We start from the raw sequence: 15,846 nt of genomic DNA on the forward strand, positions 1-15,846 counted from the left end.
TCCTGCTCCAACACTCACCAAATGTCAGATTTTTTAAGCTTAGTTATTTTCTGACAACCATGCAAACTATGTTTAGAGGCACAACACACCATAATGAGATTACTTCAATGAGCATATTGACGCCTAATGAGTGACACTTGACTATAAAGTCAGTTGTTAGTTAGTCCTGCTGAAAAAAACTTGGTACTAACTGTGGTTCGTGATACTCTTCGAAGCGAATGAATCACAACGGCCATCTTCGTAGCAGTTGCTGAAAACACAGAGGATTCCAATCTCTGACATCGTAGTCCTCGGCATATCTGTGAGAAGGGAATGAAGACTCTTCACAGAATCGCAGCAAACAAAGTTTCTAATCTTTCATACTCTACTTTTCATTGGAAATAACTTCCAAATGCTGTCTTCTGTTTCGCCGAAGAAATACGCTTTTGCGAAATTTTTGAAACTTAAAAAAAAAAAACAGAAAAACAGTAGAAATCATGAAAACAGTATTTTCACTCTCAGTTTTCAGATAACGAAAACTGTTTCATTTTATCCAAACCAACTTTTTTACAATTCAGCTGGCATTTCCTATTGAACAGACATCATGCTGATCAAACTCATTGCCTTTGTCTGTTTCAGATGGTTCAGTTGTAGTCAATGGCAAATCCAGGATTGTTACCCTATGGGGTCATAGTGTTAAAGTTCTGAATTTTTTTTAGGGTAAAAGCAATGTTAACAAATTAAAAAACATGCCAAACTTACCATAAATTTCATCAAAATAATAACACCTACTCAAATAATAATTACACACATCAAAAAATAACCCAAATGATAAATAAACCCACCCAAATAATAAAATATCTGGAATATTACAACAAAAAGAGCATAATGTGTGTTGAACCCTCAACCAAAGATTCTTTTCAATTCAGAGGCCACTATAGTAAGTGATATCTTTACCTTATTTATGTATACTTTTGGTATTTATTGGTCTACCCAACATAATTATAAAATTTTTTGAAAAAAACCCTAACCGTGAGTTCAACATAATTACAGGGCTTTTTTTAAAGTCTATTTCAACATAGGGCTTTTTTATAATTTAGGCTCCTATATTTGGTATAATAGTGAATCTCCCAATATTTATTCAACATCAAAACAAAGGGTAAGTAGTGTGTTCATATATTAAGGTTATACTATATATATATATACATATATATATATAGGTCCATGTTAATATATTAATTTAGAAAAAAAAAAATAGAAAAAATAGGGTAAGTAGTGTGTTTCAGTGGAGGTGTTAGGTCTGTTGTTTGTTAAAAACAAAAAATCATGATTTAAAAATATAAAAAAAAGGCACGCTGAACGTGCGTTTCTTTATGTAATCCCAGCACTGAACATGCGTTTTATTAACTATATGAAACGAAGTCGTTTCATTCCCAAAGAACCCTAAAAAAAACACGCGAGATCATCTTCTTCCTCTCGCAGCCGCTTGCAGAACAGCTGCGCTTCGTCCGCCTAACCACGACTCGTCACGCCTCGTCAAAACTCGTCACGCTAAACGTGCAACTTGCTAAATAGAATAACGCCTCAAGCGATTTCCTTCCACCTTGCTCCAACGCGCTCTTAGGCATGCCGTGAGAATGGGATGGATACATTACACTCGAAGGGGAGAGTGGCTACAAACAGAGTTTTCTATTAAACAAAAACAGTAGAATCAATGAAAACGGCTTTCATTCTGAGTTTTCGGATAATCAAAACGGTTTCATTTTCACCAAGCCAACTTTCTTACAAGAGATCTTCTAATGAAACTAATTGCCTTAGTCCATTTCAGATGGTTGGGATGTGGTCACAGAGTCTTCTGCAGCTATTGTAGGAGAAGATAAGAAAGGCTTTGGTGCAATTTGCAAGGAATGAAGGGGTCTTTCCAACATCTCTACAACTTTGCTCATTGATGGCCGATCAGAAGGAATGGTCTGAATGCACCACAGACTTATTAATACCATCTTTCTTGCTATTTCTTTTTCCTCCTCTGTGATTGCCCCAAATGCATTTTCATCCTTTTCTAGCTCTAGATCTTTATAAACATAATCTGGAAACATTTCACTCGTATGAGACACTCCCGAATCCAAATTCTTTTTTGCTCCAACCATTTCAAGAACCAACATACCGTAGCTGTAAACATCAGATTTGTGAGATACTCCACCAAAGTTCCGGCTAAACACTTCTGGTGCAATGTATCCTGCAGTTCCTCTTGTGCCCATCATCGATACAATACTGTCCTTCGTTTTGCATAGTTTGGCAAGGCCAAAATCAGCAATCTTGGGGCAAAAATCTTTGTCCAAAAGAATGTTTTGTGGCTTTATGTCAAAATGCAAAATTCTTGTGTTACATCCACGGTGTAAGTATTCTAGTCCTCGTGCAATACCAACTGCAATTTCAGATAGTGTCTTCCATTCTAATCGAAAATTTGCCATTTCAGATCCATGCTTATGTATGAAATTATCCAGAGATCCATTAGGCATGAACTCATAAATCAAAGCTCTTTTGTCCCGCTCATAACAGAATCCAGAAAGAGTGACTATGTTGACATGGGAGGTTCTACCAATGCTAGCAACTTCATTAACAAAGTCTTCTCCATTACCGTTAGACTCGCTTAGGACTTTGACCGCCACCAGAAGCCCATCAGGTAGCCTGCCTTTGTACACAGTTCCATATCCACCTTTACCTATTTTGTCTCTGAAAGAGTTTGTCATTTTCGTGACATTTGCATAGGTATACCGCTTTGGAGTAAGCGATCCATAGTTCCTTAAAAATGCCTCAACATCAAACTCATCCCTCTTATATTTCTTGACAAATACGACCATTCTTCTTCTCGATATGCATATAATACAAAGAATGATTACCATTACGGAAAATCCACCAACAGCCAAACCTGCAACAAAATACTTGTTTCATTATAATTACTTGATTTGTTGGATTTTTATTTTATGTAGTTATTAGTTAAGCTCCTAGTCATTTTAAACAGTCATTCAAGTTCTAAAACCACTTTGGAAGGCTACCATTTTAACAGTCAATCAAGAACTACAACGAAAACAAGTAACCAAGCAGTATAAATACTGTTTTAAAGATGTGAAATATTACCTATTGCAATTTCCTTCTTTTTTCCTGAAACAGCCACAAAGATAGAGAAATGTTAGTCGATGAATGAATAATCAATTGTTAAAAAAAGACTACATCAACAAAGATATTTGGTAGATTACATAAATAAAAAAACTACCTTTTCTGTCACTGCTTATTTGCCTTAAATTTGGTCATTGTGTCGCTAATTTTAATCAATCGAGTCAATTTGTTGCCAAATGCTTACAATTTGAGAACATTCCATCTGTTTTTTCTTTTTCTAAAAGCTTATTATTAAAATATTCATCAATTAATTAATATAGAATCAATAAGAACCCTAAATGCCAAGAAGGGTTGGTTGAGTTGGTAACAATCCTTATCTTTGCTATCAAGGCCTAGGTTCGAATCCCGCTACCGACAATGCCTCTTGGTGGGTAATATGTAAAAACGAAAGAAGGGGCTAAGACCACCTCTGTAAGTCTTCAAAGAGGCCTTGGTATGCCCTGGCCTTGAGATGGGATAGCCTCCCCTTCCCCTAAACTTTTTTTCATTCAAAAAATTAAAGAAAAAGAAAGAACCCTATATAATGATTTAAAAAGAAGGCTATTATCACTACAAGAAAAATAACTTATGACAACATGTAATCAACAACGTGCATTCATATGCGTTGTGGAACAATATTTTTAACAACCCGCAGAAGCAGCATGTTGTATTATACAATTTATAACAACGTGCGTGTATAGTGTGTTGTCAAAATATAGAATAGAGCTATTTTCACAACGCGACCTTGCATGTTGTAGTAGTTTTAAGTTCTACAACGCACGAAGCGTGTTGTCAAAATTATATTAATTTATTTAATAAATAAAAAATTGACGGAAAAGAGAGTGAAATTTTTTGCGGGAAAAGCCCCGCATGCGCATGCGCATCCTCTCTCTCTTTCTTTCTCTTTCTATTTCTCTCTCTCTTTTTCTTCTCTCTTTTTTCTTCTTCTTTTCTCTTCTCCCTGTACCGCCGACAGTCTCTCTCTTTCTTTCCCTTTTTCTTTCTTTTCTTTCTTTTCTTTTTCTTTCTCTCTCTCTTTCTTTTCTTCTTCTTTTCTTTCCCTGTGCCGACGATCTCGCCAGGCCCTTGAAGGAGGCACAGATTCCCTTCAAGATCCACATCGTTAAGGACCATGACATGAAGGAGAGGCTGTGCTTGGAGGTGGAGAGGCTAGGGCTCCTGCTGCTGTTGTTGCGGTTAAAGAGGATGACGAGGAAGAAGCCGTGATCAAGCCAGTGGTAAAGGACGAGCATAAAAAAGGTTAGGGCTTTTTCGCTGATTTAATTGCTAATAACTTCAAATTTTGGTCTTTTTTTATTAATGGATTAGGATTTACAAATAGCGATTATATCATGTTAGTTTGTTTAACTGGCGATTATATCTGTTAGTAGCAATGGGGGTGTATGATTGTTTCGTATATCTGATATGAGAGCTACAAATGGGAACTTTTTCTGTTTAGGAGTTACTGATGCAATTAGATGAGAAATCTAACTTTCTGCAAAGAGCAATCTAACTTTAGAGTTGCTTGGTCTTTCCAATCGCCACTATAAGCTGTATGAAATTCTGTATACGATCCTTATGCACTTGAGATTTGGCCTGTTTAGCTTTATCACTAAAATATCCTACCTATGAGAATATGTTCCCCATGCCAAAAGCAAGTCCAGCTCTTTCTATCGTTGAAAATAATCATGTTAGGTATTTTCCCTGTATTTTCTCGGGCGATGATAGCTTCTGCCTACTCATGTTAGGCTCTTTTGTCTCATGTCTAGTGGAGAAATTTATTTCTTCAAGTGATCCTTTGCATGCGTTTGATGGTTCTGATTGCCTGAGAATTTTGGATTTACTGTTAAAATATATCACTTTACACATTATTCTGATTGCCATGGTTTATTATTATTTGTTAGGTAGGATCCCAAGGTTCGGTAAAAACAGAAACAATCAATAATGGGGTAAAAACAAAAACAGAAATCGCGGATAATGCGGGGCACAAATCACCATTAATGTGGTAAAAACAAAAACAAAAATCGCGGATAATGCGGGGCACAAATCACCATTAATGAGGTAAAAACAAAAACAAAAATCACCAATAATGCGGGGCACAAAACACCAACATAAAACGTATATAATGTAGGAAGCACAAAACATTTTTTCGAAGTTCATTTGCACCAATTAAAAAAGATCATCAGAACCATGGCTGGTTGTGGTTCTCCCTGTGGAGCTTGCAAGTTCTTGAGAAGAAAATGTGTGAGAGGGTGTATTTTTGCGCCTTATTTCTGCTATGAAGATGGAGATATCCATTTTTCTGCCATCCACAGTATTTTTGGCGCAAGCAATGTGTCGAAGCTTTTAGCAACCCTTCCGTTGAGCTATCGATGCGCGGCCGCAATGTCGATATCATATGCAGCTCACGCCAGGCTTCAAGATCCCATATATGGCTGTGTTTCACATATTTTTGCTCTCCAACAGCAGGTTAATCATTTAGTACCCTTTGTATGTTCAGATTGGGTTTCTGTTCAGATTGTATGTTGAAGTAACTGATGAGTATATGCTTTTGGTTTGAAATTTTCAGGTGGTCGACTTACAAGCACAGTTAGCTTTCCTCAAGGATCAAGCAGCTCAAAGCTTTGTCAATGGCTCTGCTGTAGCAAACCCTAATCAAGCAGCTCAAAGTTGGTTTCATGAGTTAGAAAATTCATCCAACTCCATGCCACAATTCAATTCAACCCACATCAATAATCCTGGAACTACATCATACTATGAGAATGGAATTATGAATTCAAATAACTCTGTTAATGGGAGTTATGAAAATTCAGTGAATATCCCAGAAGAAAATGTCTCATATGGCAGCTTCGAAGAGGGCACTTCTCATTCCATGTCTTCTTTTGGCATGCAAACAAATTACAACAGGCAATGGGGTTTTCAGGATGCTGATGAGCTTCAAGCAGTGGTTTCCAGCTACATGCACAATTAGAATAATTGGGATGAATATAACTTTGTAATATGTATATGGAACTCCTTATTTATCTTTTGAATGAAAGCTTTGTATTCTGGGATGCCTTATGAATGTGAAGTAAGGAAATATTTATGTTTATCATAGAGCTTCTATTTATAGATAAATTATACTTTTATCAGGTAATTTTGATAATTATTTTAAAAAAAACATATATATTTGATATAACAACGCTCATTGCTTGTTGTCAAAACATAAACAACAACGAGCACAGACATGTTGTCATAATATTATAAGACGACACGCTTGGCACGTTGTTGTCAATCGCTCCTACAACGTGCGCGTGTTGTGGTTAATGTTGTTCACAACGAGCACCAAAATAAACGACGACGTTCAACGCGTGTTGTCGAAAGCCCTACACCTTTTAACGACATCGGCTTCAACAACGTGCGCCGCATGTTGTCAATATGTTTTCACAACGCATATTGCGCGTTGTGAAATGACTTTTTTCTTGTAGTGTATTGACACTCCAAAAATGTCGTTGTGCACTTCCTTTCAAAATGACAGTTGTGGAGTGACTTCAAGTTCAATATAAAAGAAGTATATCTCCCTTACATTTTTATGAGGGATGATAAGCTGACATATTTGGGAGAGAGATCTGGTACCCAAGGGTACATAGTTTCGAACATTGATCTTACTATAGCCAAAATTTAGTCCCTTGAACTTTGGGTAGCCACAATACCCAAAGGATAACCAATATTTGAAATATTTGAGTATGGAAATTAGGTGCTGCAGTTGAGGGAGTCAAAGTCGACTTACTGGTTAGTTTTTTCATGTTCAATACTTCGAGAATAAGACCTAGTCAATGAAAATTTTGGTAACCACAAAAACGCGTCTCTGAAGAAAATGATGAAGTTTTTTCTTTTGCTAGAAAACATGGAATTATCAACTTGAACAAAGACCTCCGTAGGCAGGATGAATAATAGAAAAATGTAGAGCTAACCAAGCAGTTACTAGTATAAATACTATTTTAAAGAAGTGAAATATTACCTATTGCAATTTCCTTCTTTTTGTTATTGTGTCGCTAATTTTACTCAATTGAGTCAATCTGTTTTTTCTTTTTCTAAAACCTTATTATTAAAATATTCATTAATTAATTAGTATAGAATCAATAAGAACCCTATAGTTTCTGTGTTCTGTTTCTGTATGCAGACAGTTGGCTCTAACTACTTGGACAAGGACTATATAGCACACAATTCCCAATTTCCGACCCGGGTTTTTAACAGACGAGCCTAATCACACACGTAGGTAGCTATCTAAATTGTAATAAAAAGGTGTGGATGCTACCAATCCTGGGATTCAATGACACAAAAACTTCTAACATCTTCCTAGTCTGTAATTTATAAGAGAATGACAAGGGACGGACATACCTTGTGCTCCGGGTGCAGTTGCAGTACATACGCTTGCATAGGCCTGATCCAGGCAAAAGCAACTGAATCCACCAGTTGTCGTGTTAAGCCCACACATCCCTCCTGATTCCACACAACTGTTGCATTGAACATTATCAATCTGCAATCCCAATTCAAAGCCCCCATCTACCGCGTCCTGGAGAGTCATTGGATTGGCCTCTAGAGTCACAGCAGCTGTCCTAAAAGCGGGAACATTGACCCCATTTTTACAGATGCCGTTAGCAACTGGATCAGATGGGGGACTTCGCGTGGCATACGTAACATTGTCGTTGCTTGTATCGCAAGACTGGGAACTAGAGTTAAGCCCCGGGATACTTGTACTGCACCCGTAGTAAAAGGTCAGGTTTGTAAGCCCTGAAGTATAATCAAACAGAGAGAAGTTGATGTTGGTGTTGACATAAGTCGGAGGACAGATAGTTTCCCAATAGTCCTGCCTGGCAACTGTAACAGAGGGAGCACTAGGGTCGGTTTTAAGAATTCTGTAGTTGATACTCGATATGTTGATCATGGGGACATTCTCTAGGCATTCAACCTCGAACCCTGGCAGACCACAGTAATTAGCTCGGTTTACTCCCCAAAACGGGTATGAGAGTCTGATGCCACCGCAGTTAATATCTTCGCTGCAGTTTGTATGTTGTTCATACTGGCTTAGACTTAACTCAACGTTGATCGAAAGAAAGGAAGTGATCAAGAGCAAGGGAAACAACGATTGAAGCAGAAGGGTATGCATGTTTTTGGAGGAAAAAGCTCAGAGTGAGGGACAAGGAAACTCAAGCATCAATGAAATGGGGAAGCACAAGGATTGAAATGAAAAAGGAATAAGTGTCCTGTTTTATTTTAATATAGTTGTTGTGCCAAGTCTTAAGCTATAGGCCTTTGAAATTTTCAATGAAGTGTGGTAAAGGAAACAGAAGCCTATCTCGTTTTCTCTGTTTCTTTTCTCATTCTTGTTTGAATTTCTTGGCACACCAGCCAATCCCAAAAAGGCGTGCACTACTTTTAATTAGTCTACTTCCATGTTTGTTTATATTTTTCTAATTAATTTCCTAACCCACTCAAATGATGCGGAGGTGTTCTCATGAGGGCTGGAAAATATGTTCTTCCAGAAGCTAGACAAAGTCAATGGATGATGGAGTTTAGGGATAGGTACCACCAAAAACCTTTAGCAAAAGACTTATAATAAGTACAATGCAAAGAACATGGCAGGAAGAAAATAATAGTTAGAAAGGATTCCATGACTTGTTGGCTGGTCAAGGATAACCACAGAGCAACAAACATTCAAAAATATCTCAACCATTTCATCTCAAATGGAGAGGGAGGACGTGAGGCCAGGTGCTGGCGGCAAACCGAGTGACCCCTCCTCCACCCTCTACCAATACACCGGGGACGAATAAAGTGTAAGATTTGCATTCTAATACAAACTCTAAGATGGTCTTCTAATCACTTAAGGATAACTAGTTCAATGTCAATTAGGATTACATGGATCGATTAATTTTAAGGCTTGATATATGACTGTTTTAGATAAATACATGTGCTTAAGGTTTCCTAACTCTAAATGGATTGAGATACCTAATCCTTATGGTTAAAGGAGTTTAAGTAATCCATGATGAGGAGGATTCTTAAACTATACCTATAAAAGGGAGGTCCCTATGCTAACGGCATAAACATTCTCATATCATTCTACCCCATCAAGAAGAGATTCAAGAGCCGTATAGTATAGAGAAACTACCCTACTGCAAATCTGCCTAAACCGGTGAACCAGTCAAGGAGCCTGCTGCAGAATTCCAGTACAGTAATTGTCACAATGCCGGATCAAGGTATGTGTTTTGAATATATAAACCTAGTAAAGATTTACATAAAGGTCACTTTAGCTTGAAGGATTTTAGCAAGTTAGGGTTTTGGTTAAAGATGAGGCAAATCTTTAACCAAATCCCTAATGTGTTCCTTAAAGTGACAAAATAAGGCCAACTTCCTAGTCTGTAATTTATTATAGAATCAATAAGAACCCTATAGTTTCTGTGTTCTGCTTCTGTATGCAGACATGGGTTTTTAACAGACGAGCCTAATCACACGCGTAGGTACCTATCTAAATTGTAATAAAAAGGTGTGGATGCTACCATTCCTGGGATTCAATGACACGAAAACTTCTAACATCTTCCTAGTCTGTAATTTATAAGAGAATGACAAGGGACAGACATACCTTGTGCTCCGGGTGCATTACATGTGGTTGCGTAGGCCTGATCAGGCAAAAGCAACTGAATCCACCAGTAGTGTTAAGCCCACACTTCCCTCCTGAGTTCTCACAACTGTTGCATGGACCATTATCAATCTCCAATCTCAATTCAAAGCCCCCATCTACTGCTTCTTCGATAGTCATTTGACCGGCCACTAGAGCCGCAACAGCTGTTGTGGAAACCGTAACATTGACCCCATTTTTACAGATGCCGTCAGCAACTGGATCAAATGGGGGACTTCGCGTGACATACGTCACATTGTCATTGTTTGTATCGCAACGTTGGGAACTAGGGGTAAGCCCTGGGAAGAAATTTATACTTGCACACCCATAGTAAAAGGTCAGGTTTGTAAGCCCAAAAGTATAATTAAACAGAGAGAAGTTGATGTTGGTGTTGACATAAGTCGGAGGACAGATAGTTCCCCAATAGTCCTGCCTGGCAACTGTAACAGAGGGAGCACTAGGGTCGGTTTTAAGAATTCTGTAGTTGATACTCGATATGTTGATCATGGGGACATTCTCTGGGCATTCCACCTCGAACCCTGGCGGACCGCAGTAATTAGCTCGGTTTACTCCCCAAAACGGGTATGAGAGTCTGATGCCACCGCAGTTAATAGCTTCGCTGCAGTTTGTATATTGTTCATTGTCCTGGCATAGACTTAACTCAACGTTGATCGAAAGAAAGGAAGTGATCAAGAGCAAGGGAAACAACGATTGAAGCAGAAGGGTATGCATATTTGCTGGGAAGGCTCAGGGTAAGTGACAAACCAATACAAGTTTAAAAATAGAAAAAGGGAAGCACAGGATTACAACTAGGAAATTCACAGGTCGTGATTAAGGAATGAGTCGTGTTTTTTGGGCATAGAAGACTTCGAAATATTCAATGAATGGGACATAGAAGACTTTCACATTATCCTCATTTAATTAATAATTTCAATTCTTATCCTCTAATTCGGTTCCTTTGGCATGCATTCTTAGCTTTCTTGTTTTAGAAATTGTAGTCGGTTTAAGCTTTTGCCTTTTTGGCTATCTTCTTTCTGTTTCAGTTGTATGATCTAATAGACAAATAAAATTCCGGCTTCATCTACTAAAGATACAGTGAGGAGACCCCCTCAACCCATGATAAATTTGTATTTTAAAATTTAAATAAAATAAAATGCAACTCAGCATGACGCTGATGTAAATTTAATTTTCTTTTTATTTATTTATTTATTTATTTGGGTAAGTGATGTTGGAAAATAATGGTGTGGGTGGTTGAAATTGAAAATAGAAACAAAACTAATTAAAGAAAGAATATTAAATGAATTAAAGTGACCAAAGTACCCCTACTTCCAAGGGTAAAATTGAAATTTCACAAAAGAATTAAATTTGATTAAATCAATTAAATTGGATGAGGGATGTTACACCTTTTGAATAATCACCATGATTGTGACGATGAGTCTTTGTCATAATAGATCATATTCAGATATTAAATACTTTTTAACACCTAATTTATTTTGTATCAATATTCCAAGAACATCATTAATTGGATGCGACTTTTTTGGTTGAGTTAGTTGGATGCATTATTTTTGCAAAATTAAATATCTTTTTAACACCTAATTTATTTTGTATCAATATTCCAAGAACATCATTAATTGGATGCAACTTTTTTGATTGAGTTAGTTGGATGCATTATTTTTGCAAAATTAAATATCTGAGCACACCCTAAAGGTCGCCCCTGGGCTTGCACACCCCAAAACCTTGTTGTCATCTCATTTCCCGGCGACTATTTTTGTCATTTTGCATGGCCATTCAACATTCATCGCTTTCTTTGGTGTGCTTTGCTTTCAGGCTTTGAGTCTAGAGAGAGATGCGTGTGGAATAATCTGAATATGAAAGAAAGACAAAGAGAGTACAGGTTGACGTGAAGAATCTGATGTGTGCTTTGTTGGTTTAATCAGTCTCTAATAATAATAATAATTAACCTGCTAAGTCAAAAAGCAAACTTAATTATAAATTAGGGTTAACTACACTTTAGTACCTGGAGGTTTAGTGTCAGTATCGAGCCCCAAGATTTCAATTCAATCAATTTCATACCCGACATTTCAAAGTATTACCAATTTACACCCGCCGTTACATTGACCGTCAAAGTCAGACGTTAAATGCTGACATGGCAGTCGTGGGACCCACCTCATAACCAAACAGCAGTTAGAAAGAGACCAATATAGGACAAATAATATTAAAAAATTCTTTATTTTTAAAGTTAATTAAAATCAATTATTTAAAACAAAACAAAAAACATAATTAAAAAACCCACCCGTCAAACCTAAATCCAAACCCAGCATCTCCACCACCCATCCTTCTTCCTTCTTCTCTCCACCCATCAAACTCTATCCAAACCCAGCATCTCCACCACCCACCCTTCTTCTTCCTCCTCCTTATCTTCCAATATCACCACCTTCGTTCCCAACACCCCTTATCTTCCACCCACCCTTCTGTCGGCACGAAGGATAAGGTTGGAGAGAATAGCTCTCAACTCCACACGTACTGCAGAAGGAAGGAGTTGCCTTTTGTGGCCACCCAAAAAGACTATAAGGCTAACAACAGTGGCTTACTCACAAAAATGGGGATTTCTATGGTTCCGCTCAAGAAATCCCTTATTTTTGGGAAAAATGGTGGTTTGGGATCTACTAGTAAGGTTCATGGAGGGAATTTAGATAGAAAAATCGTTAGAAAAGCGGGTGTCGGTGCTCCGAAACGACCAATTCGTTGAGGGCTTTGTTGTTGTCTACAGAGAAGGGCTCGTCCGGGTTTAAGCTTAGGGCTGATCTGGGTTTTCTCTTTGGTCTGTGGGTGTTGGGTTGTGTTTTTTCTTTATTTTCTTTAGTCTTGTTCTCTTTCTGCAGTGGATTCCTTATCCACTTTTGTATTTTGCTCCTGTCTTAATACAATTGTTTCTATTAAAAAAGAAAAGAAAAAAAGAACAACAATCCCACCGAGCCAGGAGAAATCTGGCATCATCAATGAAATGGCCCAGCTCCGAGATGTCATTGTTGGGGCCATTAACAGCAAGGACAAGAGCCTGTGAGTCACTTTCCAAAGCCACAGGAATGCCCAACCATGTTTGAACAACAGCTAGTCCTTCGAGAAGAGCCAGAGTCTCTACATGTGCAGGGGAAAAAACATTCCCGAAGCATCGAGCTCTGCATTTGTTTCACAATCTAGAGTCTAGCCACTTGCAGATCTGGGTATGGGGCTTGGTGGTGGGGATATGGGTGTATTAGCATAACTGGATCGAACCAGATATAAAAGAGAGAGAGAGAGAGAGAGAGAGAGAGAGAGAGAGAGAGAGAGAGAGAGAGAGACTAAGAGGGTTGAAGATATTTCAGAGGAGGAGGGAAAGGGGATGGGTCTGGGGCGGGGCTGCGTGGAGAAGAAGGGGACAGTTGGGGATCGTCCAGGCGGGCGTTGATCCTGATCGGCGATTCCTGCCGTTCGGACTGCCGTTCGACTTCTCGCTCCAACAGCCTGTGTCGGCAATCGGAATAGACCTTCTTCGGTACATGGGGCTTATTTTTGGGTGCCGGGACCACCAATTGTTTAGATGGCGCAGGCGTTGCCTTTGCCGCCCTCTTGCCCTTCTTCTGCCGGCGGGGGGTCTGTAGGCTTTCAGACGATCGATCTGTCGGCATGTTCTGCGTTTGCTGCTGGTTCAACAGCAGTTGTGTTTCTTCCACCCTGGTCGAGAGGAGATTATTGTGTTCTTGCATCCTAGCCATGTCCTGCCGAAGGGACACAACTTGGGCTAAAAGCTCTGCGTTTTCGGCGGATTGGATCACAGGGGGATTAGTTGCCGGTGTGTAGGGGGCTGGCGCAGGGCTAACCCCGCTTGGCATGCCGAACGGCATCCCCTCTCGTGGTACGAACGTATTTTTTTCAGTGGTCCCCATATGTTCGGGATAAAGGGTCGATTTTATCGATTTCCCACAGACGGCGCCAAACTGTTGACGCCAAAAAGTGGTTCTTTGACTTAGAGGGTTAACTTAGTAATTTTATGCCTTCGGTATCCTTGATGCCTCGGTAGCCTGCGCAATCTGCAAAAAGAGAGTACTCTCGGTAAGACCTAAGGCACCGGTACCGGCCGAAGGCTCTCCGATGCTTAAGTAAGTTCGGGAATAGAAAGTTCAACTGACAGATCAATAGGCTTGTATGCCGTAAGTTCTGATTACCTCCATTTTGGGATGGTTGGCCTCCTCTTATAGGTCTTGGGAGGTGTACATTTTGTTGAATATTTCGATGTGGGACTGTGGGCGTCGCTTGGGAGCGTGCCACGTGTCCCAGGAGAGAGCGTTGCCCTAATTGAGAGATCGGTAGGTAGAGTGCCGAGGGTGCCTCTGACCAAGCCCAGTTTCCTCCACGTGTCTTGCCCTTATTGGCTGTTTATTTTGGGTGTAAACAGGTATCACTTTGGCAATTTAGGGATATCGATTTGGAAATTATTGTCTATTGATTAACAATACTATGTTACAAGCATAAATACGGAATTACAATTGTATATGGATTAGGGCTGACCATGATATGGTAAATCATATGCATATATAAACATGTAAATTGGCGCATAAATCTTTTAATTTATTAGATTTATGAACTAGTTTACAAAGTTATGGTACCTTAGTTTCCCTACATTGTAATATTAGTCCTTATTGTAGTAAACACTTGTGTTCACTTGAAACAGGACCCCATTTACATCTTTAATGTTCACCAATTCCAACTCATCGTATTGGGATCCTTACAAGCATATAGAGGGAATTACCATAGTATGGATTAGGGCTGACCATATGGTAAACCATATGTGTAAACATGTAAATTGACACAGAAATCTTGTAATTTAAAAGATTTAGAATCTAGTTTGCAACGTAAAGGTACCTTAGTTCCCCAACACTATAATATTAGTCCTCATTGTAGCAAACGTACATGTATTTACTTAAAATAGGACCGCATTTACATCTTTAACATCCACCATTCCAATTCATAGTAATGGGATCCTTACAAGCATACAATAGTATGGATTAGTGATGACCATAACATGATAAACCATATGCATAAACATGTAAATTGGCACATAAATCTTGTAATTTATAATATTTAGGATCTAGTTTGCAACGTCATGGTACCCTTTTGGTCGCCTAATGTATGTTTTTAGTTATTGATTAATATTGCCGACGAAACTTTCGTCGCAATCTAGTCGTCGTAGAAGGGGCGTCGTAGATACTAGAAACAACGACAAGAAACTATTTTGGTCGGTGATTCTTATAAGCAACCAATGGTTCTCGTCGCCCATTTCTCATAATTTCGTCGTTGATCCCTTGTCTCTTTGGCGCTCAAAATTGATAAATGGCGCGAAAGTCCAAGGGATTGGCGACCAAATAAATATTTGGTCGCAGTTTACCATTGGCGTCCTACAGTTTGGGTCTTCAAAAGTGTAAAAGTTTGGTCGTTGAAGTTATGTTTTTTGGCGACCAAATAAAAATTTGGTCTTGGTTTATATTTAATGTCAATATTTTTGGTCACTTATTAATTAAAGCTTTGGTCGGGAAAACCTGTCTACTTCCAAGTTTTTTCTCAAATATTGAATTGATTTTGGTCGCCAAGGATGTTGATTTTGAGGTTTTGGTAAAATTTTTTAAAAACTAAAAAATATATTTTATTGAATATGAATAATATTTTTTTTTCTTTTTCTATAATTAAATTAATATAGTTTTTATAAAACTTTTATTAAATGTTCCAAATAAAATTACCATATATAAGACTTCCCCAATTAAAAATTCTACCAAGTACACAACATACACCATAAAAACATATCATACTCCATATGCAACATTTTCTTTTTAAAAGCAAAAGGGATTCATAAGCAAAATATAGTGACATAGCATAATTAACAAAGTCACCGTAGTTACTGCACATGAGATCAAAGTCATTGTTCGCACCACTTTGCAAAACCCAAGGGAGATGTCGTATAGCAGTGTAGCTCGGAAGTCCGAGTGTCGTATCCACAGAGAGCAGTGTAAAGAAAATAACAG

General features: G+C 38.4%; 2 protein-coding genes and 1 pseudogene across 3 annotated transcripts; 1 reads left to right on the plus strand and 2 right to left on the minus strand.

Annotated features, from left to right (window-relative positions):
* Window positions 1–1,309: 1,309 nt before the first annotated feature.
* On the minus strand, window positions 1,310–9,742 carry LOC110750503 (LEAF RUST 10 DISEASE-RESISTANCE LOCUS RECEPTOR-LIKE PROTEIN KINASE-like 2.5). The gene is made up of 3 exons (XM_021950842.2): window positions 7,516–9,742; window positions 3,118–3,141; window positions 1,310–2,908 (listed from the first exon to the last, which is right to left on the minus strand). Exons 1-3 carry the CDS (start codon window positions 8,282–8,284, stop codon window positions 1,794–1,796), a joined length of 1,908 nt encoding a protein of 635 aa, XP_021806534.2. The 5' UTR covers window positions 8,285–9,742; the 3' UTR covers window positions 1,310–1,793.
* LOC110761447 (LOB domain-containing protein 14-like) lies at window positions 4,001–6,244 on the plus strand. 2 transcript variants are annotated; one of them, XM_088250775.1, is made up of 3 exons: window positions 4,001–4,395; window positions 5,040–5,604; window positions 5,705–6,244. In XM_088250775.1, the coding sequence occupies exons 2-3, from the start codon at window positions 5,326–5,328 to the stop codon at window positions 6,104–6,106; spliced, it is 681 nt and encodes a 226-aa protein (XP_088106901.1). In that variant the 5' UTR covers window positions 4,001–4,395; window positions 5,040–5,325; the 3' UTR covers window positions 6,107–6,244. The 2 variants fall into 2 exon arrangements, with proteins under 2 accessions (XP_088106901.1, XP_088106900.1); XM_088250774.1 differs by lacking the exon at window positions 4,001–4,395 and having other exon boundaries at window positions 4,665–5,604.
* Window positions 9,300–10,641, minus strand: LOC110750500 (LEAF RUST 10 DISEASE-RESISTANCE LOCUS RECEPTOR-LIKE PROTEIN KINASE-like 2.7; annotated as a pseudogene).
* Window positions 10,642–15,846: the final 5,205 nt, after the last annotated feature.

Source organism: Prunus avium, chromosome 3, assembly GCF_965620075.1.
Source record: "Prunus avium chromosome 3, drPruAviu1.hap1.1, whole genome shotgun sequence".
Taxonomy (NCBI): Eukaryota; Viridiplantae; Streptophyta; class Magnoliopsida; order Rosales; family Rosaceae; genus Prunus; species Prunus avium.